Below are 25023 nucleotides of genomic sequence, written 5' to 3'. Positions count from 1 at the left end.
TACCAAGTGCTAGAACCAAAGCCTCAAAAAAAAAAAATATTCATACTGATCCGCCCATTGGTCTTGTTCATTCGTCAAATAAACTGTTCGTTCGCAGAAAAGGATTTTTCTAATCTATTTATTTATTTCATTTTTGATCGCTGAATTTATTTTTGTTGTTTCATTACTATCAAAATGGTGTCATCAGAAAATACCGTGGTTCTTGGACAACCACAACTTAAAAAACAGGATCTTTCAAAATTGGTGAGCTCTTCATAATAAAATATTTTCTGAAATTCGAAATCCGTGTACTTCATGAATAATGCCATCAAATCCGTCTGTTTCTGGATGAATTAAGCCACGCGTTATATATTCAGGTTGAGTGGAATCTTTCTTGTCAGTTAAGCCGGTTTTAATAAAAAGTTAGAGTTACCATCATTAATTCTTTGGTCGTAGGATAAATTTTATCGCATTAGTTGTTATATTGATGTCTTTCTCATTAATAAATATCATCAAGCATTATGAATAGCTAAGTTATTACATCATCCCATTTCTATGTTATTTTAGGTTAAGGTACTTAGTGGAAGTACATGAAAGATCAGTTTTATATTTTTAATTAGTAATGTGGTTAGTTAGTTCTGAAATTTTTCTTAACCTACAAACAATGGACGTAAAATTATTCGTATTTCTAAAAGGTTAAAAGTGGAAGGGGAAAAAACATTTTCTTTTTCAGCAAACAATATGATAAATAAGTGATGTTTGGTATTAATGTTGCTGTGACTTTTTTTCTTAAAGAAAGAGAGCGTAAAATTTCCTTTTTTCTTGCAGTTTTTTTAATTTATCTAAGTACTTTATTTTTTTCTTAACTGCATTTGCTTTATAATGCACAAATTTATGTAACTTTCTTATTGTAATGTTATTCCTTTTATAAGTGAAATTAGTTACATAATTAAATACTAAATTTAAAAAAGAAGCATTAAAAAAAAATTATAAACATCTGGTATGGAATATTTTGTTACATATGAACTTACATTGCAATGAAGATATATTTACAAAAATTCCAGTTACGTTTTTTAAAAAAAAAATTGTAAATTAATATAAAATCTCTAAAATGGCCTTTTTTATCCTTGGGGGATATGTCCATGTCTTGATCTGTCATGTCTTGATCTTCAGTCGTCAAGGTGACAAATAGATTTTAAACTTGCAAAAAAATGAGTTATGTCTTTTGAGTTGGTTCCTTTCTGTGACGTTATTTTTTCTCTCTCTTTTTTTCTAGTTTTTTGCGGGTCGCTGCCCGCAAGTTGTCAACGCTTGGCTATTATTCTGCCATAAATCACAATACAGAAATCTTCCTAGGGCAACTATAATCCCCACAGCACCAAACAGATCTTACGCTTGAAATATGTTTTTTTTTTTTTTTTTTAAGAAAGGTTTGCCAAGGGGGGAAACTAGGAGTTATATCTTTTGAGTAGGTCCCTGTGGCTTTTTTTTTTAGTTTCACCTTTTTTCTAAAATCATCAGATGTACCACATTCTTCTGCTTACCTTTTCCAATACACTCTTATTAGATATGTATTTCAAACTTTATATTTTAAACTTTTGTTTTTGTATAGGAATAAAAGATATTCTCAAAAATGTTCTTGTTAAAAAAGTATTATACAACATCAAAATGACTATTTGTAAGTTCAGAGGTGCTCTGGAAAAAATCCGGATTTTTTGCCAATTGCGATCCGGAAGTCTCCCGAAATCCAAGGTCCAGAAGTTTTAAGAAATCATCAATTATATTTATTTATAAAAGTTCTTTTATATTTTATTTAGAAATATTGGAACTAGAATTTATACTTGGCATATTTTTCATTCGTAAATATTTTTTCTGGTAGAATAATAAATGTGATTAGAGATAAAGGTAAACTTATATATATATTCATTTAAAATATGCTGCATATAATTTATTTATAATTTCATATTTGGAAAATATCAATGACTTAAATTTATAAAGACATTAATTTTTTGAAATGCGTCATTAAGGATTTTTCTCAAATTTTTCAGGATTTTTGAGTTGGGCTCGCAATTAGTCTGTATGTTGAGTTGAGTAAAACATACATTAAGTCTAATTAAAAATTCAATTTTATCTTTTTATTTTTACGATATATTAGTGCAGAATTTTCTTATATGTGGACGTTAATAAACAATATTTTTTATGGCTGAGATTCAGTTTGGTTATAATCAATTTATATAAAAACCTTAGAGAGCTAAATATTTTTCATGAACCCCATTCTATGAAAAACAGTTTAGTTACCTGTAGTTTAAGTTATTTCACATTAACTGTCAACTATTTTTTCTAACAATTTGCTCATTATATGTTCATTTTTTAGGATGTTTCACAGTTGACTCCATTAACAGAAGAAGTTATTAGTCGTCAAGCCACAATCAATATAGGTATCACCATTTAATTATTTTTAATAAATTTTTACACCTGCATTTTTAGAGAGATTTTGATATTTTTGCAGTCCATTTAATCTATCAATAATAAGTATGGAAATAAGACTACAAATTTGCAGGGTTCGAAGTTATCCTGTTTTTTTTTTTTTTTTTTTTCCTTTCTGAATTGTATACTATGTGTTTTTTTATCCTCCCATTATCTAAGAATACAGATGACAAACTGTTAAAACTTACTATTTTAAACAATTTATTCAGAAATATAAAATTGTGTATTTATTTTTTTCCTCGATAAAATTTGCTTTTAATACATTTAAGCAGTGTTTTCATTACAAAAAAAAATGGGAGAGAATTTCTCACCCTTTCTCAAAAACAGGGTGAGATTTCAAAAAGTTAAGTGAGATTTCTAAAAATTAAAAAAACCCGAATAGACTTTTAAAAAAAATATTTGTTTAATTATAATAAATTTTGAACATTGAATATTTTTGCTGCATTATCATATGGAAAATGTTCTGTATCTACTTCTTCATTAGCTATTCTCATTTGGTTTGCTCAAATGCTTACCAATCGATCTGTTACGATAGTTTGTTTTAATTCCGTTTGGGGGCTAAATAACCTTGCAACAGATGCTGAATTATTCGGAATCTAATTAAATTTGTAGCATTGTGCACACACTTTCCTGTCCTCTACATATGCCAGCATAGGTTCTTCACTTATTTCTGTTATGGAATAGTGAAGTTCGTTGAAGTTATTTCCATGTTCATACTCTTTGTCAGGTCTTCCAGATTAGTTTTCACAGACTGAAACTTTTACAAATTGCTGTAAATTGTCGATGAGGGAGTTTGGTAATTCATTAACAGCGAAAACTAGAGATAACTTTAAACAACTTATTATAAAGAACTCATTTTTTTTTCAACACTTGTCGTAGCTGTTTTCATGTCTTTTTCAAAATGGCGGAAGACTAAATTTTTTCCAAAATTCGAGAGATTCGTGCATTTTGAAATTGATAAATTCAGTGCGCAAACTTCTCGCGTTAATCATTTTTTAATGTGAGAAAAGAAAAAAAATATGCGAGATTCTCGCGCTGTAGTGAAAACACTGATTTAAGTAAATAAAATCTTTTTTTTTTAGTTTGCTATTCACCTTTTTTGAAGTAATTTGATCTGGTCTATTTACTATTATAATAAATATCCTAGCAAATATAACTGCAAACTGTTAGAACTTACTTTTCTAAACAAGATTTATTAAAACGGTTTAATTTTTTAGAACTCTATATTAATTCATACTATACAGATAAGTTTGGTAATAAGCTGAAAATAAAAATTCAAAGCAAAAGCTGAAAATGGAAATCCAAAAATGTTATTTGCAAAAATACTTTTTAAATAATTGAAAAAATACTTGAAATTTTAAAGTGAATGAGGGAAACATTTATCCGCAGAATGTTATCACCATTTTAATAAAAATATTGATGAAGGATTTTATTTGTTTATTTATATAGTGTCAATATGAATCTCAATGTGAGAAATTTTTTAAATCATGTTAATATGAATCTCGACATTTATTTTTAAAATCCATGAATATACGAATCATAATAATAATGACTTTTAAGTTGTGTGAATACAAAATGCAATATATGATATAAAATTGTGAAAATAAGAAACATTATGCACAATCTTAAATTGCATTTGCACTGGTAGGAAAAGCATAAAAACTAATCTTATTTTTTTCTTTTCTAATAATAGTAAAAAAAATTCTGTGATGGTGACAAATTTTCCGCGAACAGCGTTTGGGTATATTATACAGGTCTGCTGGTCTGAAATCTTTTATAGAATTGAACATTGAAGATCTTGCTTTCTCACTGAAAAAAAAAATTTTTTTTTTTTTTGCTTGATACTTTGATATAAATTGAATATTGATCTATTCTTGCAAATATTTTAGGTACAATTGGACATGTAGCTCATGGAAAATCAACTGTTGTTAAGGCTATATCTGGTGTGCAGGTAAATCAAATAATTGTTTTATCTTTCTCTTTATATTCACTTTTGATATATATAAAATAAGAATAAATTAATGTATTCAGAGATGATTGTGCTTCGGAAAAAAGTTTGGGATTTTTTGCTAACTGCGATCCGGAAGTTTCCTGAAATCCAAGGTCCAGAAATTTCAAGAAATCATTAATCACATTTATAAATAAAAATTCTTGTATATTTTATTTAAAAATATTAGAACTAGAATTTATACTTTGTAAATATTTTTTCCAGTAGAATGATAAATGTGATTAGGGATAAAAGTGAACTTATGCATAATTATTCATTTGAATTATGCTGCATGTTATTTATTTAAAATTTCATGTTTTGAAAATATCATTGATTTAAATTTATAAAGACATAAATTTTTTGAAATGCATCATTAATGATTTTACTCAAGAAATTTTCCGGATTTTTGAGTTATTCTCACAATCACCCCTGTATATTAAGTTGTTGTGCTTTTTAATTTTGTAGTAAAATATGCCCTTATCACTTATTAAAATTATTTATAGCATTTAAACTATGTCCATAGTAGTAATTAAATTTCTCTGTTCTTTTGCTTTAGAGTTATTAAGTTAAAAACAATTTAAGATAATTATTCAATAGTTTTTATCTTCAAAATTATACTACAGTTGGTTTGTGGAATGACAGTTCAATAGTATTCAATTAGTGTTATAGTTTATTTGAAAGTAATTTGTTAATTAGGCGATAATACTGTTTTTATTTTATTTTAAACTTAAGTTCTTTATTGCTATAAAGAGTTGCTAATGAAAATTATCATAACTAAATTATATTGAAATTTAAATCATGGATTGCACAAAATAGACAGGGTTCCCACGGTATTTAAAAGTCCGTAAAAAACTGCTTAATTATTTTGGACAATAAGGACCCTTAAAAGTACTCATTTTTTCAGCATTACTGATAGGAACAATTTTTCAGTTCCATTTTATAAAATAAAAAGTTGTTCATTTATCTTCTAGAATTTGACCATACATTGAGGGTAGAGAATTTTAGAGAGATAAGAAGGGATATGTTTTAGGGGACTACAGGCAAGAGGAAGAAAACATGTCTTTTCATTAATATATTCTGCCTTTTGCCTAGAATGATACTCTATGAGGAGAGCAAAGCATTCTAAAAGAAAATAATTGAGTGTGGATATTGCACATGGAAGACATAATGCTTTTTTTTGGTGGGGGAGGGGGTGGACAGTCTCAGGTACCGAAGTAGAAGACCCACACTGACCTTCAAAATCGACAGAATTAAAAAAAATCCAGTTCTACTGGTAACATGTTTGCTTATAAGAATAAAGTAAAACTCTAAGAAAAGTATCAGGAAATTTTTTTAAACTAGAATCCTTAACAAAATTTTTTTCATAACTAGTCATATGTAGTGTGTTTTCATTATACCAAAGTGAGCATTTTCATAACTAGTCATATGTAGTGTGTTTTCATTATACCAAAGTGAGCATTCGACACTTATACTTCCCATTTTATCAGCCGCCATCTTAATCAATGCATTTAATACAAAATTATGTAATATTCATTTATTGGTAAAACTTGGAGCCAAACCTTTATTGGTAAAAAATTCTGATAATAAAACGCATGATTATTTATATGAAAAAACATTTGAGAAGAAATAAGTCAAATAACTTTTTTTTTTATGGCTTCATACCAGGGTTTGTTGATTTAAATTAGCTTGATTTAAATAGTGAAATTCGATGATTTAAATCGTTAAATTATTGATATATAGTTGGTATCAATAATTTAAATCAAAGGATTTTTTTCAAAAAATCATTGATTTAAATCAATTGATTTTATATATTGATTTAAAAAGTTTAAAAACAGTGTTTTAAATTATTAATCTTTTATTATTTCTTTTCTTAGTTTAAAATTTATTTTAAGTAAATTGCTGCATTAGTTTTAAAATTTATTATTGTTGCATTAATTAGTTTTAGCTAACGAAATTACTTTCTTTCTTGGTATGTGTTAAATTCCAACACATTTGAAATTACATTTTTAAGAATCTTTTGATTCTTGAGATTAAAAGTACAGATTAAAGTAAACATTTAAGTATTTTTTCTCATAGTATGCTTACAGTATCTTTGAAATTATCAGAATTTCTATAAAGAAATTTTGTGAAAAAAAAATTTCAATCAGCACATAGATTTTTTTAAATTTTTTTTTAGCTTAACTTATCTATTTTGATATAGGATTAAAAATGAATCTTTTGATATAAAATATATAGATTAAATATTGATTTATTTTTGGATGAATGACTACGTTTATAAACACAATCTGTTACATTTATTTTGTCATTTTAAAAATCAAGAGAAAAAAAAAGAAATCGCAATTTTAAATTAAAATTATTGTTTGGTAATTGAAACTTTGTTTTAATAGTTAAAGTATTCTTTTAATTCTCTATTTCATCTAGTCTTTAAATTTCAATCATGCATTTGTTTAAAAATGGTTGCTATGCATTCAAAGCTATGTATTATAACGAAAAATTGTTTTAGGTATTTAGAGCTTCTAAAGTATTCTTATAATACAGTTTTAATATTAATTTAATTTTGATTATACATTTATAAAGTTTTTTTAGTCATAATTCATAGTTCTTAACAGTGTATTTGAATAAAAATGTTAAAAAATCCGATTTAAATCAAAAAAATCTGATTTTTTTTTTTTTTTTTTTTAAATCACGAACCCTGCTTTATACTTTTATATGAACAAACATTTAACAAGAATTGTGTCAAATAACTTCTTTTTTTATGGTTTCATACTTTTGCTTCCATGTTAAGAGATCGTATAACATTTTTTTTGGGGGGGGGAGTATCAGTTTTGACAGTTAGTGATTCAAAACATTCTCTCTTGCTTCAGTTTTATTGATTCTTTCCCTGTTAATTACATTATTTGCAGAGTGTTCTATGGAGTATTTGTGGACCCTGTACAGAGGCTAATCAAAATAATTGAAATGCTTCGATATTAACTCTAAACAATTTTTCTTTTAGCAACAATTATTTTGGAAAATTTTACTTGGCAAAACTGTTAGTGCTCTTTCAAAGATCTTGTTTGAAACTTTTATAAATAGCATTTTAGTTAACCATGCAAAGTTTGGATGGACCGAAATTAGTGTTGCAAGTTAATCTTTAATACCAGCATTTGTGAAATAATTTTATAGGATTGTAATGTTTATCTAAAAATGCTATTTTAATTATAGTGGTTATTGAAAAAGGAAATCAGCCTTTAACTTCCTATGCTCATTTTCATCTATGCAAATTTTGCGTGGTTAAAAATGAGATTATTTCTAAAAACTTCAAACATCACCTTACAATTGTGCCAACACTTTTGCAATGTGAAATCTTTCTAAACATTTGTTGCTAAACGAAATATTGTTTGCATAATTAATATGAAAGGGTTTATTCTAATCAATCCCTGTTTAAGTTGTTGTATTCTTTATTAATGAGAAAAGTATTCTATGATTCTAAAAATAAATCAGTGGTATTTTTCTTCTTCTCCAGACTGTTAGATTCAAGAATGAACTAGAAAGAAATATTACTATTAAACTGGGCTATGCAAATGCAAAAGTAAGACACTTCATTTATAAACTTTATTTCCTGCATGTTATTCCATTTTGAATCTGCTTTACTTTTTTGTAGATTTATAAGTGTGACCAAGAAAGCTGTCCTAGACCAGCCTGCTACAAGTCTGCTCGAAGTAGTAAGGAAGACGATTTTCCTTGTGATAGACTTGGATGCCCAGGAAGATTTAGGCTTTTGAGGCAAATAACTTACATTATTTTATCGTACTTCTTTTCTCATATATTAATTCCAAATATTAACAAATTTTTTTTTAAAAATTAGCAAAAATATGTTTTTAGTTTCGAATTGTAAGTTAATATTCTAGTTCAATCTGTCTTAGAGTATTGATTTGTATCCATTTCAAATTTAGTTCATGGCAAAAAGTTCTGTGTTTGTTGTGAGATGTAATATTTGTTGAATTAATATAAATAAATTGAGGAAAAAATGTCAGATAGTTAGTTAATTTTTGTTGAGACAAGTTCTTTTATATTCAAGATTTATACTGACCCGTAATGGGTATTTCAATTTATTTTTGCTTGTTAATGTGGGATTGATGTTTCAAATACTTTTTTTTTTTAAATATGTATATATATAAAGTGTTTTTTTATTTCAACTTGATTTGGTAGAATGGCCATTATATTAATGTTATATTGCGTGAACGTAAGTTTCATATTTTATTTTCTGAATAACAGCGAAAGTTAACTTTTAAGATGTGTGAAAAATTTTAATATTTGTTGTAATAACTTGCAGGGTGCGTCGCCAAATCTTTGAATGAAAAATAAGCACTTTTTAAAAACTTTTCAAGCACTTTACAAAAATTTTCAAGCACTCAAAAAATCCATATTCAATCAATGATATTATTGAAAAACAAAAACTTTTTATAAACAGTTTTAGCGTTAAAAAAATAACAAAAAGAAACGGGCGTAAATCGAAACAATCAGTACTTTCCCACATCACCGAGTGAATTCAACTTGACCCTGAACTCAGAACAAAAGTACCCTTACCCCCTACGTCAAAAAAAGTGTTAGAAGTAAAATAAAATAAACAAGAACAAAATTAAAATAAATTAAAAAGAAAAACATTTCATAAGGATCTGATATTCTCTATCCGAATTGGAGCACTCGGGTTTCGGTTTCAAATGTGCGCGCATGTGCAAGTCATAACGCGGGTACGACCTATGGGTACAACATGAAGTCCGCGTGAATGATTACGAAGCAAACTCCCCATTGTTCGAGAAATGCATGGGATCCACCAGATATCACTGAAGGGAGAAAAAAAAATATTCGGAAAAAAAGCACTTTTTAAAAACGCCAGCTGAAAAAAGCACCTTTAAAAGCTTATAAAAACGAAATCCCCAAAAAAGCACCTTTAAGTACTTTTTACAAACGCTACGCACCCTGACTTGTTATAATCTTGTAACACTATATCTGTTTAAATTTTAGTAAAATATTTAAATATTTATTTTCGTAATCAACAACCCAGTTATAAAAAGTTCAGTTATCTTTCATGTATTTCTTGTTGAAAGCAGGGCCGAAACTACGCCGGGGCAGGCGGGGCCCCGACTGTCAAGGGGGCCCCATATGAAGAGACCACATAATGTCTTTTCAAAATACAGTACTCTAATTATATATATATAGGAAAGAATATATACATATATATAAGAAATATATATACATATATGAAAAAAGAAATATATATATAATTATATATATGTAGGAAAGAAATTGTGTTAAGATAGAGTTGCTGAAAATCTTCGTTTTTGTAATTACGTACCTACTATAACAAAGGAAAGGGTAAAAAACGGTAAAACACCTTTTCGCAAATTATTTCCCTTTCTCGAAAGAACAAACACGCTTTGCCGAGAAGGGGAAAGGCCACAGCTGCATGTAGTTGATTGTTAACACTTTCTGTATATTGCACTTCTGGTTTACTTGTTTCCTCTACTATCTAGCGTCAGACCCAGTGGCGTGCCAAGTGCCAACCACGGGAGGCAGAGGGCCCCTCTAAAATTTAAGTGATGGGGCAAACGATGCGTTTTGCCCCTCCTGAAATTTAGACACTCACAAAAATAAAGTAAAATCGGTAATTTAAAGTTTTTTTTTTCAATTTTGAAGCTATTTTTGAAATAAGAAAACTTTATATTCCACTAACAGTTATGTGCTTTGCTCTTCTGATGTTTAGTTATTCGCCAAGACGAAGTTCATTAAAATAGGTAATTTTAGAGAAGAAAAAAAAAAGCTATTCTTTCACAGCTTTGAAGTTATACATCAAGTAGGAAACTTTATTTTGTTATGGGCGATTCATATGTTTTTTGACTTTTGGAAAAGTAAAGCGAAAGTGGAAAAAATATTTTATTTCCAATTTTCACTCTATTTTCTTCCGAAATAGTAATGAAGGGGCAAACATAGTATTTCGCCCCTTTTGAAATTTCAAAGTGCTAAAAAATAATAGAAATTGGTAACTAAAAAAAATTTCATCTTTGAATCTATTTTCCAAATAGAAAACTTTATTTTCTTCTGAAATAAAAGTGAAGGGGGGGGATTTTCTTCTCATCTTCTGAAATTTAGACATTAATAGAATAAAATCAAGTAAAGTAGGAAATTTTAGAAGAAAAAAATTGTTTTGTTTCTTAATTTCGACGATATTTTCCAAATAGAAAACTTCATTTTTCTCCTAAATTATAATAAGAGGATAGGAAACTTTATTTTCTTCTGATATAAAGTAAGGGGGGCTAAAATGTGTTTTGTATCGTCTGAAATTTAGACATTTGAAATAATAAAGTCTAGTATTTATTTTCTAAAAAGAAAATTTTATTTTCCGCTTAAATTAAAGTGAGGGGGCGAAGAATATACTTCACCCCTTCTGAAATTCAGACATTCGCAGGAATAAAGTCAAGTAAAATTTATATTTAATTCTTATTTTCGACTTTAAAGCTATTTTCCAAATCGAAAACTTTATTTTCCACTGAAATTTAATTGAGATGGAAGATAATGTGCGCCACCCGTGCCATAATGTGCATGAAAATTTGACATTCGCTACAATAAGGTAAAATAGAATCGAGAATTTTAGAAAAAGAAACTACTTTTTTTCCAATTCACTAGCTATTTTCCAAATTGAAGGTGAAATTCCCCTCCCCCCCCCAACAAGAAAAATACTTCGGTTTTGTTTCAATTTTTTTCTACATATTACGACTTTTAATTTATTAAAAAAATTTAAAACTAAAACACGAAAAGAGAAGAGGAGCACATCATAAAAAACATAACAAGCGTTTAGAAAACTAAAATAAGTACCACTGTTTTGCATCTTGAAAAATGCATCCTACACTGAGACTAATAGATATATTTTAAAGCATTTTTTGACTGTGGGTGGTATGAAGGTGTTAAAACCTTCATACCACCCACAGAGTTGCCCCACAGTAATCTGACTCCTCAAAAAATAGCCATCTCCTTTTACACCATGGGAAAATGACCTTTTGCTTCTTTAAATTGCCTTAAACATTTTTATGACCCTGGGCTCTTTTGTGCTTTTATAAAATGTCATATATTTGCAGTATTTCCTAGATGTTCTAGGAAAAAAGATGTAAGATTTTAAGGGATCCAAGGGGGTGACTCTTGTTGACATTAACTTAGGTCATTTTGCCAAGAGATTTTTTCTGAGATAAACAAAAAACGTTCCAGTTAAATTCCAGTTTTTTGCTCATGTAATTGCGTCATTTAAATTAACCATTTTTAATTCAGATATAAATTTTCTGTTAGCCTTTACTTTATTCAATTTTTGAAATTAAAATTTAACTTTAATTAAGAGTTATTGAAATTACTTGCAACTTCCTTTTTTTCAAACATAAATCGTGATATCAATAATTCCCATTCTTAATGAAATTTTTCTTTGGAAAACAAGAAAACCAGATGTAAATTTATTTATAAGGAGGTAAGTAAATGTTTGCATTAACTCATTTAATACATTTAAATTTTATATTTATATACTGTTCGAATTCTTTCATAAAAACGGTAACATAAAAATTGCTTTTTTTTATGTTCGTATATAAAATTTAATTTGTATAGTAAATACTTTAATTGATAATTTTACTGTTTATTGTGTACATGGATTTTGCTCTTATTTTATATTTTTCAAATTATTAAGACCTTTAAATTTTTTAAATTGGAACTTCGAATTTTTAGGGTTTTTAACAACTTTGTTTTCATTAAAAAGTGAAATGCAATATTTATTTTATATAAAAAAAATCATATTTAATTTAATAAAAGAACGCATTTAATTTAATAAAAAAGCTATGAACATCAGCTTAGAAATCCGTAGCAATTAAAATTCATTTCCATGACAAACCATTAAAAAGAATTTTTTTCTTAATTAGCAAATATGCTTTGACTGACTTTTTCTCATTTTTCTTTCATTAAAAAAACTATTACTCTTTGTCATAATTTTGTCACATATGATTACATGGCGTCATGAATACATAGGCCAAATATTCAAGAACGATTTTCTAGGGACCTGTCCATATTGGAGTAAGGCAACTTTGTTTTTGTTAATCAATGTACATAGAGAGAAAAATTCTGAATATTTTTTCTATTAGGACTTTTTAAAATGTGGGTACATGTGCTTCAGTTTCCATAACACGATCAAAAACTTTTAGATTTGAAACTAAAAAATAATTTCCATTTTTATAATGGTTTTGTCTTGAAATATGACTTCCTAACGATATAATAACCGGATTCAACAGGTTTATAAAATTGATATTTTTTGATTAGCATTATGTTTGGAAATGGTTTTGTCTGGAAATATGACTTCCTAACGATATAGTAACCGGATTCAACAGGTTTATAAAATTGATATTTTTTTATTAGCATTATATTTAGAGGAAAAGGAAGCTACTGTGGACATGGAAGACAGGAGTAGACAACATGAATAACTATTTTCCCCCTAGTCATATTTCCTCGGTGAGATGTCGTAAATTGGTAACATTTACGTACAGTGAACCAAAAAAGTACCACCCTGAATAACTTTTGATTTAATGATCGGATCTTCACGTTCTAGGACTCCATCTTAATAATTCGAGGGCGTGACATCAAATATGCAAATTAATTAGTGCACGATATTTTATTTAAAGTTACGCAATCAGACACAAAAACATGCTTCCTCTGAATAAACGTAACTTTTGTTCAACAGATTCGATTTTCTAACCCCCGTAATATAGGAGGAAGCTGTAATCTGGGGAATATGGTCCCAATAGTTGGGTCGGGTGAGCTGTCCAAAGTTTGGACCCCCAAATGTTAATTTTATTTTTTTGTATTTCACTACAGATCGAGAGCTTTTTAAGGGAATTAAAAAAAATTTGCACACGATTATAAAATTCTGTTATCTAAAGATAATTCCATGCAAAAAATAATTTTTAGTAAATACTTATTATTTTTTATTTAATAATAGTCTGATGTTGATCATTTATATCGCACTAGTGCTGCACAATAGACTATTGGCGACGGTCTGGGAAACATCCCTTGAGGTTTGATCCTTTGTAGAGGGGATGGCACCCCCGCTTCGGTAGCCCGGTGACCTGCATCCGAAGTCGAGTCAGTTTAACGATTATCAATACCGCACACCCTGGGTCCCAACGCAGACTGACCCAAATGGTCACCAACTCGCACACTGAATGCAGCCAGTGATGCTTGACTTCTGTGATCTGCTAGGAACCGTATCTTAACGATCCCTTTGGGACAATAATAGTCTGAAAACTTTTGAATCGTAAGTCATATAGCGTAAGTCAATGCGAATTTGAGCGAAATTGGTTGAATAGTGCATTAGTTGCTGAGAAATCGAGTTTTATAAGTACGACTTTTTTAAAATTTAATTTCTCAGGATTAATCTATTTCGCTGAAATTTAGCATTTTGTCATGTTTAAAATTTACAATGTTTTGTAATCCAATTTATATGCGAACAAATAACTTGTTTTCATAAATATATTCGCTAACATAATACATAAATAGCTAAAATGACGGTTAGAGATGGAGTACTGAAAGTTTTTGAAAGGGCCCCCGCCAAAAATGTTTGCCCCAGGGTCCCGATGGGTGAAGTTACGGCACTGGTTGAAAGAATGTATTTTAAACTTAAGATGCTAAATAGTTAGGGTTAGCTATTAGTTATTGTCTGATTGTTTGAAAATTTTCTAGTTAATATTTTTACTTTCTTCCAAAAATAATGCCTGTGAATGTTTTTTTTTTTAATTATTATTATTATCATATGTTAAAAATTACAAAACTGATTTGTTACGCATCTGTGCCAATTTTTTTTCTTTATTTTTTAGATTGCTTTTTTATTAGCAACCACTTTTGGTGAAATTTTATTGCAAATTTCATACCATGTCAGAGTCAAGTATTACAAACCTATCAAATTAAAATTTTACCTACATTGCATAAATTTTTTTTACTAACTTGGTGTTAGTTTTTTAAATGAAAAATACCACAATTCTATATCAAATCCGTTTTGCTTGCTAGGCAATAGTTTTATTACGCATCTGCACCTATTATTTGTAATATTGCATCAGGGGAAAAAAAGAAGAAAAAAAAAAGAAATTACACAAAATTCATTTCTAAAACCAAAAATTACTTTCCACAAAAAAGTTTCGTTAAAAAAAACAAAACACAGATAAAACAATTCATTACATCAATTATCTTCTCCTTCCATCTACACAATTTGAAATCTGTTATATAAACATCATCGCATCAAATATCCACCTTCAATAGAATCTCGTCTATGTCATTATTCTTCCATCATTCCATTTAAATCTCCGTGGTGACTAAAACCAAATTTTTTTCAGCTGTCCTCGAACTTGATAAAAAAACAGAGCAGATGCATGACAAAAGTTAACCAAATTTACATCGGAAATCAGTGATTTTAAGGGTCTGGTTTCTCTATCTATGATTAATATGTTAATATGAGTAACATGTTTCTTTATCTATATGTTAGAGACTATTTAAAAGATAGAGTGTGGAAAACATGCTAATAGATAATATTCTGTCAAGCCAAAGTTACATTGAATGCATCACTAATAAATTACATTATCTACATTTATTTTTAACATTAGATATAAATTAAGCTATTTGATTGGACTTGTAGTTTATTGTTCAACTTACCATGATTTATTTATAAATTCATAAATGGTTGAGTGTAAGTTCTTATTATATGAATATATACTTATTATAGGTTTTGAATTTCTTTCAAATAAACGAAAATAATAATTTGATAATGCATTTATTGATAAATAAGCATTCTTAAAAATATATTTCAAAATATTTTTTTAGAAAATTCAAATGAATTTTTACTGATTAAAATATGTTAAGAGCTTTCATAGGTATAAATAGATTTAAATTTTTCCGTAACGTGTGAAAAGGAACTACAGGATAAGTTGCTTTTGAATTAGCATAGTATGTAGTGTCCCTAAAAGAAATCTGTTTTTGTCCCTAATAGTTTGAAAAGCAAGAACCAGAATAGAAATCTATAGTTTGCTGCATTTTGCTCAGAAAGCAGGGTCCCCCCCCACAGTTTCAAAATGAGATGGAGTTCTTCAAGCTTCTACAAATGGTGGTTATTTGGGAAATATTATTTTATAGTTTTTTCAGTTATCTGACAAGCTTTGTTAATCAATTTGAAAAATTAATGAGAATAAAATTAACTGGCTACTTAAGCAGAAAGCAACAAACATGCTTTTCTTAAATTAATGTTTCAAATCATTTTTTGGATATCATTATGCAGCATGTGCTCTTTAGTATGATCCCCTTCCATTATAACAGCCGAGATGCACAAAGTGTTAATTATCAAGTTCTTATTAAAGAAAACATTGCTTTGTTAAAATTGGTCAAATATTTTTTAGTTATGAATTAATATTTACAGTATTTTCTGCGCTCATGATTATAGTGCCTCCCAATATAACATACATTTCTGCCCAGACCAAGATAGTTGTTAAAACGGTTGACAAAACTCTAATGAATTTTTAATTTTATTTTACTTCTTTGAAGAAAAATAGAAGTTTTCTCTCCTATTCAATGTAATGTTTGATCTGTTGTTGTGCATTTTAGACATGTATCTTTTGTTGATTGTCCTGGTCACGATATTCTTATGGCCACCATGCTTAATGGGGCGGCTGTTATGGATGCTGCTTTGCTGTTGATTGCTGGAAATGAATCATGTCCACAGCCTCAGACTTCTGAACATTTAGCGGCAATAGAAATCATGAAATTGAAGCATATTCTAATTCTCCAAAACAAAATAGATTTGGTGAAAGAATCCCAAGCTAAGGAACAGTATCAGCAGATCCTAAAATTTGTTCAAGGTTAGTCTAAAGATAAAACTAGTTCTATATTATTCTCTAACTTTATTTCCTACTTAATTTTGCTACTTATTATGCTGGATTATTATTGCTGTGCTGTTATTAATGCTGTGTTATTATTAATTTTTTATTGAACCTTATAATAAAGAAGAAATTACTAATAGTATTTTATGAGAATGAGCATTATCAGTTATATAATATAAAGTATAAATCAAAATATAATATGTCCCTTACGTAGTTTGATGCTTAAAAAAATAATAATTTATTTATGAATAGAACTTAAAATGTTTTAATTTTATTTGTAATGAGTATTTAAAGAAGCAAAGCCTAATTTCTGTTAAGGTTGACAAGAACTGTACCTATGGCATCTTTATGTCAAAATTTATTTTTTAATTCACTGTTATTGCATAAAAAAATGTTAGGAAATTTTTTGATATTATATCAGGGATGATATTTTTCCACTTTTGAGCAGATTTCTGCTTTTCTACTTTTGTCTCTCGAATCTCAATCTTTTTATCAAAAGCTACGATTCTCTAAAAGTTTCACCTTTTTTTAACCGTTGAAATAAATTAATTATATAAAATTCAAACATTAAATCCCATATTTCATGAGATTGGAAAAAAAATAGCACTTGATTTTTCCTCAAACATTTAAAGAAATGCAGTTAGTAATTTTGGAAAGGCCATTTAATAGTGTCTGCTCTTAAATTTTTTGAAATTCATAAAATTAGATCACGAAGGCTCGACTTTTTCGAATAATTTTTACAGCAAAATTTTTAACATAGTTTTAACAAAATGTGAAATGAATATGTTTTGTTGTGGTAGGAACTGTTGCTGAAGGTGCGCCAGTCATTCCAATTTCTGCTCAGCTTAAGTATAATATAGAAGTTATTTGTGAATATATTGTTAAAAAGATACCAGTACCTGTCAGAGATTTCACTTCAGCCCCTAGACTAATAGGTATGAAATTTTATTGATATTCATTGTTTATTGTACATATTTATCAGGGCTTCTTCTGATATTAAGCTACAACTTCTTTTTTAGCTATCTATTCTGTTTGACACAATTTAATAAATATAGATTAATTTTAATTAAATATGGATTGTTTATGTATTTTTTAGTTTAATTTTAAGATGGTTTTGATAATTGCTGTTAAAAATGTTTTTTAATTATTTCCTTTTTTAATTAATGTCACTTAATTATGATTTGTGTTTATGTTTCTCATAATTAATTATTTTTTCCAGCAACTTTGTACTAATGTTTTTTTTTCTCTTTGTTTAATAATGTCTAGTAACTCCTTTAGTCTTATTTTCCCCTTCAGTCGCATTTATAGTTCTGACGATTTATTATTTCGAATCAAGAGTTTTGACATTATTTAAATCATTTGATTTTTTAAAAATAAAAATACGTTATTAATGCTTTCCTAGCGTTGTAATTTTACTTATAAATTTAATTTACATTTTTATTAAATATAAATTTTTTGAATTTTTATTAAAAAGAAATTCTGGAGTTTTTACCTGGAAAAGTCAGGGGGATTCTTTTTGAGTATGAACCCTGTTCAGGCTAAAGTGACCAATGGTTTTGAAAAATGTTATTAACTATCACACAAGTGTGCATTAGAAGCATTTAGAAACTGGGTGATAGCTACAAGATTGAGAGCTTTGCTTCGACAAGATTGATAGCTACAACATAGCTACGAGATCCTTTTAAAAGTACTTTTTACCTGTTCAAAGATTCATTCACCAGCTCGGACTGAAGATTACCTACACCTTTCTTTTCCTAAAAATCTTGCTTTAAAATTTTGCCATTGTAGGTGACTGGAAAATCAGCTCAGAGAGCACTTAGGGGGGATATTTGATGGTGTGGCTGCTTTTGTCTACCAAGTTGAAAAGGCTAAGTTACCTAAACCAACTTGCCAGTCATAAAAAGTGTGGCTGATTCTGTAAGAGATGGGCTTCTTAACTCAGTGCCTGTGTTTATTTCCATTGCTCAGATAGTTTTATCACTCAGATTGTTTATTTCCATTCCCTTTTCATTCACCTTTTTCCATACAACTATTAAGGAGATCACCCTCCGGCACCCCCTGTTTTTTTTTTTCTTTCTTTCTTTAAGCAGACGATCTTTACAACTGATTAAGGGTTGCTTATGTACATTTAACATTATAAAAGATGAAGAGATACATAATGTATCGTACCACTAAGTTGATTTTAAGCAGGGTTCCTACAGACTCCTTATACTCCTTAGAAATTAAAAAGTCTCCAAGTAGTACTTGGAACTACTTAGATTTTCAAATTAGTCCTTAGAAACTCCTTAGATTATTGTGTTGCATAGATGAACTTACTTAGTCCGCTGATGAATTTGCTGTCCAAGCAGGGAAACGAAATGATGTGACTTAGCTGTCAAAATCTAATAGTTTAAGAAAAACAAGTTCTTTATGGTAACTGCTTTTTAATTCTTTTAAAAAAAAATGTCTAGTTATCTTTTACACAAAGTTTTTAAATTTTGAACTCCTTGGATTTCTTCTTCTGATCTCTGTATGAACCCTGATTTTAAGCCAAATATTTAAAAGAAGTTTCAAAAGAAAGCTTTAGTTTTACTGGAGACAGAATGGCTTGATCGATATATGTGTAAAGAAAAAATTACTCCCTAAGAGAAGTTTCCAATTCATTAGTGAGGAATGCTAATTGTTTAGATTCAATTCATTTGAAGGAGAGAAGAGCACCCAATGAACTCAAAAATGAAAGGCATTTTAAAGTATTTGGTGGATGGATTGAGAGTGGTTATCTGATGAAATTCGTGATTAGACTACTAATCAATTCAGAGAATTAATGAAAAATTTTCTACCTTCTCCTTTCTGTCCCTTGAAAGTCTATAGATTGATAAATTTTATTTTAAAGAAATGTTTTCAAAAGTATGGATAGTAGTTTTATGTTATAAACAAATGTTATATTTTCTCTTTTTTAAGCAACTTGTTTCTGTTTTCTAGTGATTCGTTCTTTTGATGTGAACAAACCTGGTTGTGAAGTGGAAGACTTGAAAGGGGGTGTTGCTGGTGGAAGTATTTTAAAAGGAGTACTAAAGGTATTTTTTTTTTTTTAAATAAGTCTGAAGTTTATTCTTAAATAAATTATAAACTTTTAAAATAAATATATTATAGTTCTGTCATGCCGCTTTGTGGATTATCCATGTTTGAATTCAGATTGAATAAATATTACAATCTTGACAAGAAAAATTTTTTTTTTTTTTTTGATTGCATACTGAATGATAGATATGAGATTGTTGTCTCTTTATACAGTAGAACCTCGATCAACCGTTATCGGGGGACTATTCATTACGAACGATAGATACGGTGAATGCAGGTCAACTTACTGGAAAATGTATAAAACTCAATAAATTTACACTAAGTATAAAAATTTTGGTTGAAAAAATTAAGTACTTCCTGCACAAATATTTAAGATTTAAAAAATCTTAAAAGAAGGATCAATAAATAAATCTTTGTTCTTTTTCCAATTAGCCCAAGCAATGAATTTTCGACATTTATTGTTACAGATTGGTGTTAATTTTCTGAATGTTTGTATGAATACAAAAAGTTGATCCTTGCTTTGAGGCCTTCTGCAAGTGTTTGTTCCAATTGATTGTGATAGGTTCGATCTTCACTTCTTCAGCTTCTGTAACCATTTCCTGAACACCACAAGTAACACTTGTATCAAATGAGGCATAAACATCTAACCTGTTGTTTGAGGCATTTTACCCAAATAATTACAAATCCAAATTTTATTCATTATTAGCATTAGAAGATAACTGTTTTTCTTCTCAAAACAAATTAATTTCACCTTTTTTTTTTTCTTCGAATGTCAGTAGAATTTCTGAATGAAAGAAACAGAAATCTACTAGCTTCAAAAATGATCTAGGCAGGTATTATTAATATTATAAGAAAAGCATTTGTGATGGACCATTAAAACAAAGACGATACATACAGGAAAATGAAAGAAGAGAGAACGATGGATTGAAATTCTGTGTGTGTGTATCTACTGTAAAGGGAAAGCCATTTTTCTGGAATTTCAATTTTTGATATTAATCAATGATTAGTCCATTTCCCATATTGTAATTTAATTGTTGTAGCATTGTTCCATTATTTTAAAAAGCTGATATTGCCACATTTTGTTTTGATTTATGTATTCAGTAAAATGTGCAGAATATTGATTTCATTTATAAAAAATAATTAACAATGGGTTAACATATAATGTGGCATTTTACAAAATTCCAGGAAAATGTTTACCAAAAATTTTTCAATTAAAAAGCGCTTTAATTTTGCAATATAAATTTTGTTCTATACATACAGTTAGTTATAAAAATTTGTGAATCAAAACATTTTAGTCTTTTTAAATCGTCAAATGTTACTAAGTTCTTCAACTATCATACGAATTTTATTTAGATTAGTTTATATTTCATCATTTGAGAATTTCCTAACTACTGTTTTTTCCCCCTTCATTTTTCAGGTAGGACAAGAAATTGAAGTTCGTCCTGGTATTGTCACAAAAGATGATGAGGGGAAACTGAAATGTAAACCGATTCGATCGAGAATCGTATCCCTATATGCTGAACAAAATGATTTAAAGTATGCTGTACCAGGTGGCTTAATTGGTAAGCTTATTATGTAATTCAGGTTTTACAATGCTTCATACATAGTGTGCAAAAAAAAAAAAAAATAAACTGACCACCCAGAATAACTTTTGATCTAATTATCAACTTCACTTAGAACTCATACTTAATGGGTCGAGGAGATGACCTATAATATGCTAATTAATTAATGTAGATGATGTTTTAAGTTACGCAATCAGACACAAAAAGCGTACTTTCTCTAAATAAACATACCTTTTTTTTAACACTAGAATCGCAAAGCGGGTCAATTTGACCCAAATCAATGTTTATTACTACATGAAAAGTTTTAATTTTAAAAAAAAAATTCCTTTCATGACTTTTAATAATTTTATGTAAACGACAACTTACCAAATTTTAAAACTCGTAACATAATTGAATGGGATTGATGTTAACACTTATATTCAAAAAAAAATTTACCGATACCATTACTTTTAACAATGCAGCTAAATTTGGTGTAGGCAGAATTAACCAAATGGCAAGGAAATATACTATCAAAACTTGCTCATGTAGATGGCCGGTGCAGGGTCTTTATAACATTTTTTACCTCGCTGCTATCAATGCTTGGTTTTTATACAAATCTGTAACTGGAAAGTCTATTATTAGATGCCAATTTATTCTAGATTTAATTGAAGAATTGCAAGAAAATTTTTTTCTCTCACGACAGAAAAAAATAACCTAAGTGTACCAAGCAACCTCTGAAAACGACGAACAACTACAAGTAAAGCGCAAACGAGTTTGCTGCAGTTCAAATGTAGTAATATAAAATAAAAGGCAAGATAATAAGAAAATAATAGGCAAGATATTTGTTGAAATTGCAAAGCACCCATTTGTGGTAAATGTACAAAACATATTACTAAATTTTGTGCTGAGTGCATACAATAAATTGGATTTAAAAAATGTTAATAAGAGGTTTTTTTTTTAATCTTTAATTTCTCTGAAAAAATTATAGATACATTTATTTAAATGGACAGCTCTGTTTTTTCCATTAAAATATAAAGGTTAAGCTATATTTTGGGCAAGAGATTTCTAAATGGGAAAAACTTTTTTAATAAAACAATTTTTCTTGCATAAAAAAGACATTTTTGGTTATTGATATATTATATGTTATATTAAAAGATATATTTCAGATTTCTTAAATAAATGATTACACATATTTTTATGAGGTTTACTATCTCGAGTCAAAATGACACACTCCGCGGTTCTAGGTATATTCAAAATCCCGCGGGTCTAGTGTTAATGATTCAGATTTCTGACCCTTGAAATTAAGGATTAGCCATAATCTGGGAAATATAGTCTACATAGTTTGTTCAGGAAAGCGGTTCAAAGATTTTCATCTCCTAATGTTACTGTTACTTTTTGCCTATTTTCTTTTATCCAAAGATGTACTTCCATGCAAAAAATAACTTTTAGTAAGTATTGTATGTTTTTTTTTTATTATTTTATGTAATAATAGTGAAAACAATTTTGAATTATAAGATATACAATTTTTTGCATCATTTTCAAGAATGTAATTTTACGTAACAAAATACAAAACCGGTCCAATAGTTTCTGAGAAATTAAATTTTAAAGATTAAAAAATTTTTTAAATTCATTTTCTCAGGAGCTATTTGACCGATTTCACTCAGATGTGGTATTTTATTATGTAAAATTACATTCTTTAAAATGGTGTAAAAAATTGTATACCATACAATTAAATAAAAATTTACTTAGCGTGGAATTATTTTTGGATTAACAAATCTTATAATTGTATGCAGAAATGTTTCCATTGGCTTAAAAAGTTCTTGAAATATGGTGAAATATGTAAAAAGTAAGATTCCTCCACAGCTCCTGACAAAATTATATGAAGCATAATTTTTTTTGAAGGGGAGGGAAGCATGTTTACTCAAAGAAAGTACGCTTTTGTGTCTAAATTTGCATATTTGAGGTGACCCCCTTGAACCATTAAGATTGAGTTCTAGAACGTGAAGATTCGATCATTAGATCAAAAGTTATTTAGAGTGGTTTGTTTATTTTTTTACGCACTGTTCAATAATTAAGTTTGTTGCTGAAGTGAAAACAATGCAGAGTGATTAAGTTTTCGCATTGGAATAGAACAAATAGCATTCATGTAAACTATAAAAATGTTTGACTTTTCCTCTTTCCACTGATGCATACCATGTTTGGCGATTCATTTGAAATAAATATTGAAATCGGATTCAAGTTTGTTTTCATCTAACACTGTTTCATACATTTGTGTTTGTAAATAGTACTTAACTTTTACGGCAGGAGTTGGAACTAAAATCGACCCTACATTGTCCCGTGCTGACAGAATGGTGGGACAAGTTCTTGGAACACCTGAAGAACTGCCTGGAATATTTACAGACTTGGAAATTTCATATTTCCTTCTCAGAAGGCTGTTGGGAGTTCGTACTGAAGGAGATAAAAAAGGAGCAAAGGTTTTAATTTTATTACTAAATTTGCATTACTATTTTATTAATTTACATCTTAACCTAGATATATATATTGTGTAATGATTTCATAAACTGATTTATAGAGCAAAAAATGCTCAAACTTAATATTTAGAAAGATTTACTTGCTAGTGTTTTTTTTTTTTTTTTTTTTTTTGAATGTGAAACGTTAATTGTGAATTTTCAACTATATTCCTGTACCATATTAAAGTGGAATTCCTTGTTTTAGACAAAAATTGAGTTATTTAAACTCTAGAATATATTTTCCCTTAACAATTTACACAATTGTGAAACTCATAAATACCCAAATGAAAATAGCCGCCATGCACTAATGCATTATGTTCACTTTTTCTCATTAAAAGTACTGCTTCTGAGAGCATATTTAACAAACTCAACCTTCACTTTAAATTATCTCAAGTGAACCATTTTACCAGTTATATGTAATTTGTAGTACATTCCTCCTACGCTTCCTCTACAGCTCTAAATGGTAAAGTTGCTAAATTTTAAATTTTAATAATCATACCCACTTTTCACTTGGAAGACCCTTCTGTCCTTTCTCACGTGTCCTTTATCCACTAGATGTTTACTGTAACATGTTAATATTAAGGATAAACTTAGAATTAGTGGATAGTGAAAAAATTTGAAGTAATAATAATAAAAGTGGATTTGGTATCTTTTCTGTTTGTAAAGTTAAAATATTGAATAATTTGCAATTATATATATATTTACAATTATTTAAGGCACTGAAGAGGATCCTTAGAATATATTAAGGAAAAATATTCCGGACTATGTTTTGATTACTTGTTTGAGAATAGCAAATGTTTGTTACGTTTTTCATCAAATTTAACCCTTAACTATCTCAAATTTTTACCATAATAACATTGTTCCATGTGAAACTTTGAATGAAGCAGCATCCTGCAGTGGACTGATGGTAAAGACATGGTTTTCATTAAAACACCAAAGTCGAGCATCACTGGCTGCGGTAAGTATGCGAGTGGGTGACCACTTTGATTAGCCACCTGCGTAGGAACTGAAGGTGCGCTGTATTGGTCCTCGTTAAACTGTTCTGTTGTAAAGTACTCGACTTTTACCAAAGCAGAGGATAAAATTGTGGTGATGCCATGTTTTCGGATAATCCTCGGGGGTGTTTCTCAGACCATCGTCCATTGCTCATTGCGCAGCTCTAGTGAATAAATACCTACCTACCTTCCATAGGCATGGTCTATATATATATTTTTTATTTAAATTTAACTTGTGCTCTTTTATACTTTCAGGTTCAAAAACTGACTAAAACTGAAATGTTGATGGTTAACATTGGTTCTTTATCCACTGGTGGTAGAGTATTGGCTGTCAAGGCTGATTTAGCAAAGATCAGTTTGACAACGCCAGTCTGCACAGAAGTAGGAGAAAAGATAGCCTTAAGCCGAAGAATAGAGAAACACTGGAGGTTAATTGGATGGGGTGTCATAAAACGGGGAGTGACAATTAAGCCTGTATCATAGAAGATGTGAGATATAATTTTGTACAATACTTTTATTTCAAATAAATGAGTTGCGAGTAAA

The 25023-nt window shown here is 28.7% G+C and overlaps 1 protein-coding gene across 1 annotated transcript; it reads left to right on the top strand.

Annotated features, from left to right (window-relative positions):
- The first annotated feature begins 37 nt into the window (after window positions 1-37).
- On the top strand, window positions 38-25023 carry eIF2gamma (eukaryotic translation initiation factor 2 subunit gamma). Its single transcript, XM_016053857.4, has 11 exons — window positions 38-243; window positions 2354-2417; window positions 4356-4417; window positions 7959-8024; window positions 8097-8218; window positions 16103-16356; window positions 17178-17312; window positions 19339-19433; window positions 20852-20996; window positions 23280-23449; window positions 24736-25023. The coding sequence occupies exons 1-11, from the start codon at window positions 175-177 to the stop codon at window positions 24961-24963; spliced, it is 1410 nt and encodes a 469-aa protein (XP_015909343.1). The 5' UTR covers window positions 38-174; the 3' UTR covers window positions 24964-25023.

This window comes from Parasteatoda tepidariorum, chromosome 8 (assembly GCF_982258835.1).
Source record: "Parasteatoda tepidariorum strain Cologne lab strain chromosome 8, Ptep-v5.0, whole genome shotgun sequence".
In the NCBI taxonomy this organism is placed as follows: domain Eukaryota; kingdom Metazoa; phylum Arthropoda; class Arachnida; order Araneae; family Theridiidae; genus Parasteatoda; species Parasteatoda tepidariorum.
The sequence above is the reverse complement of the archived record's forward strand: the minus strand, read 5'-3'. Positions and strand labels throughout refer to the sequence as shown.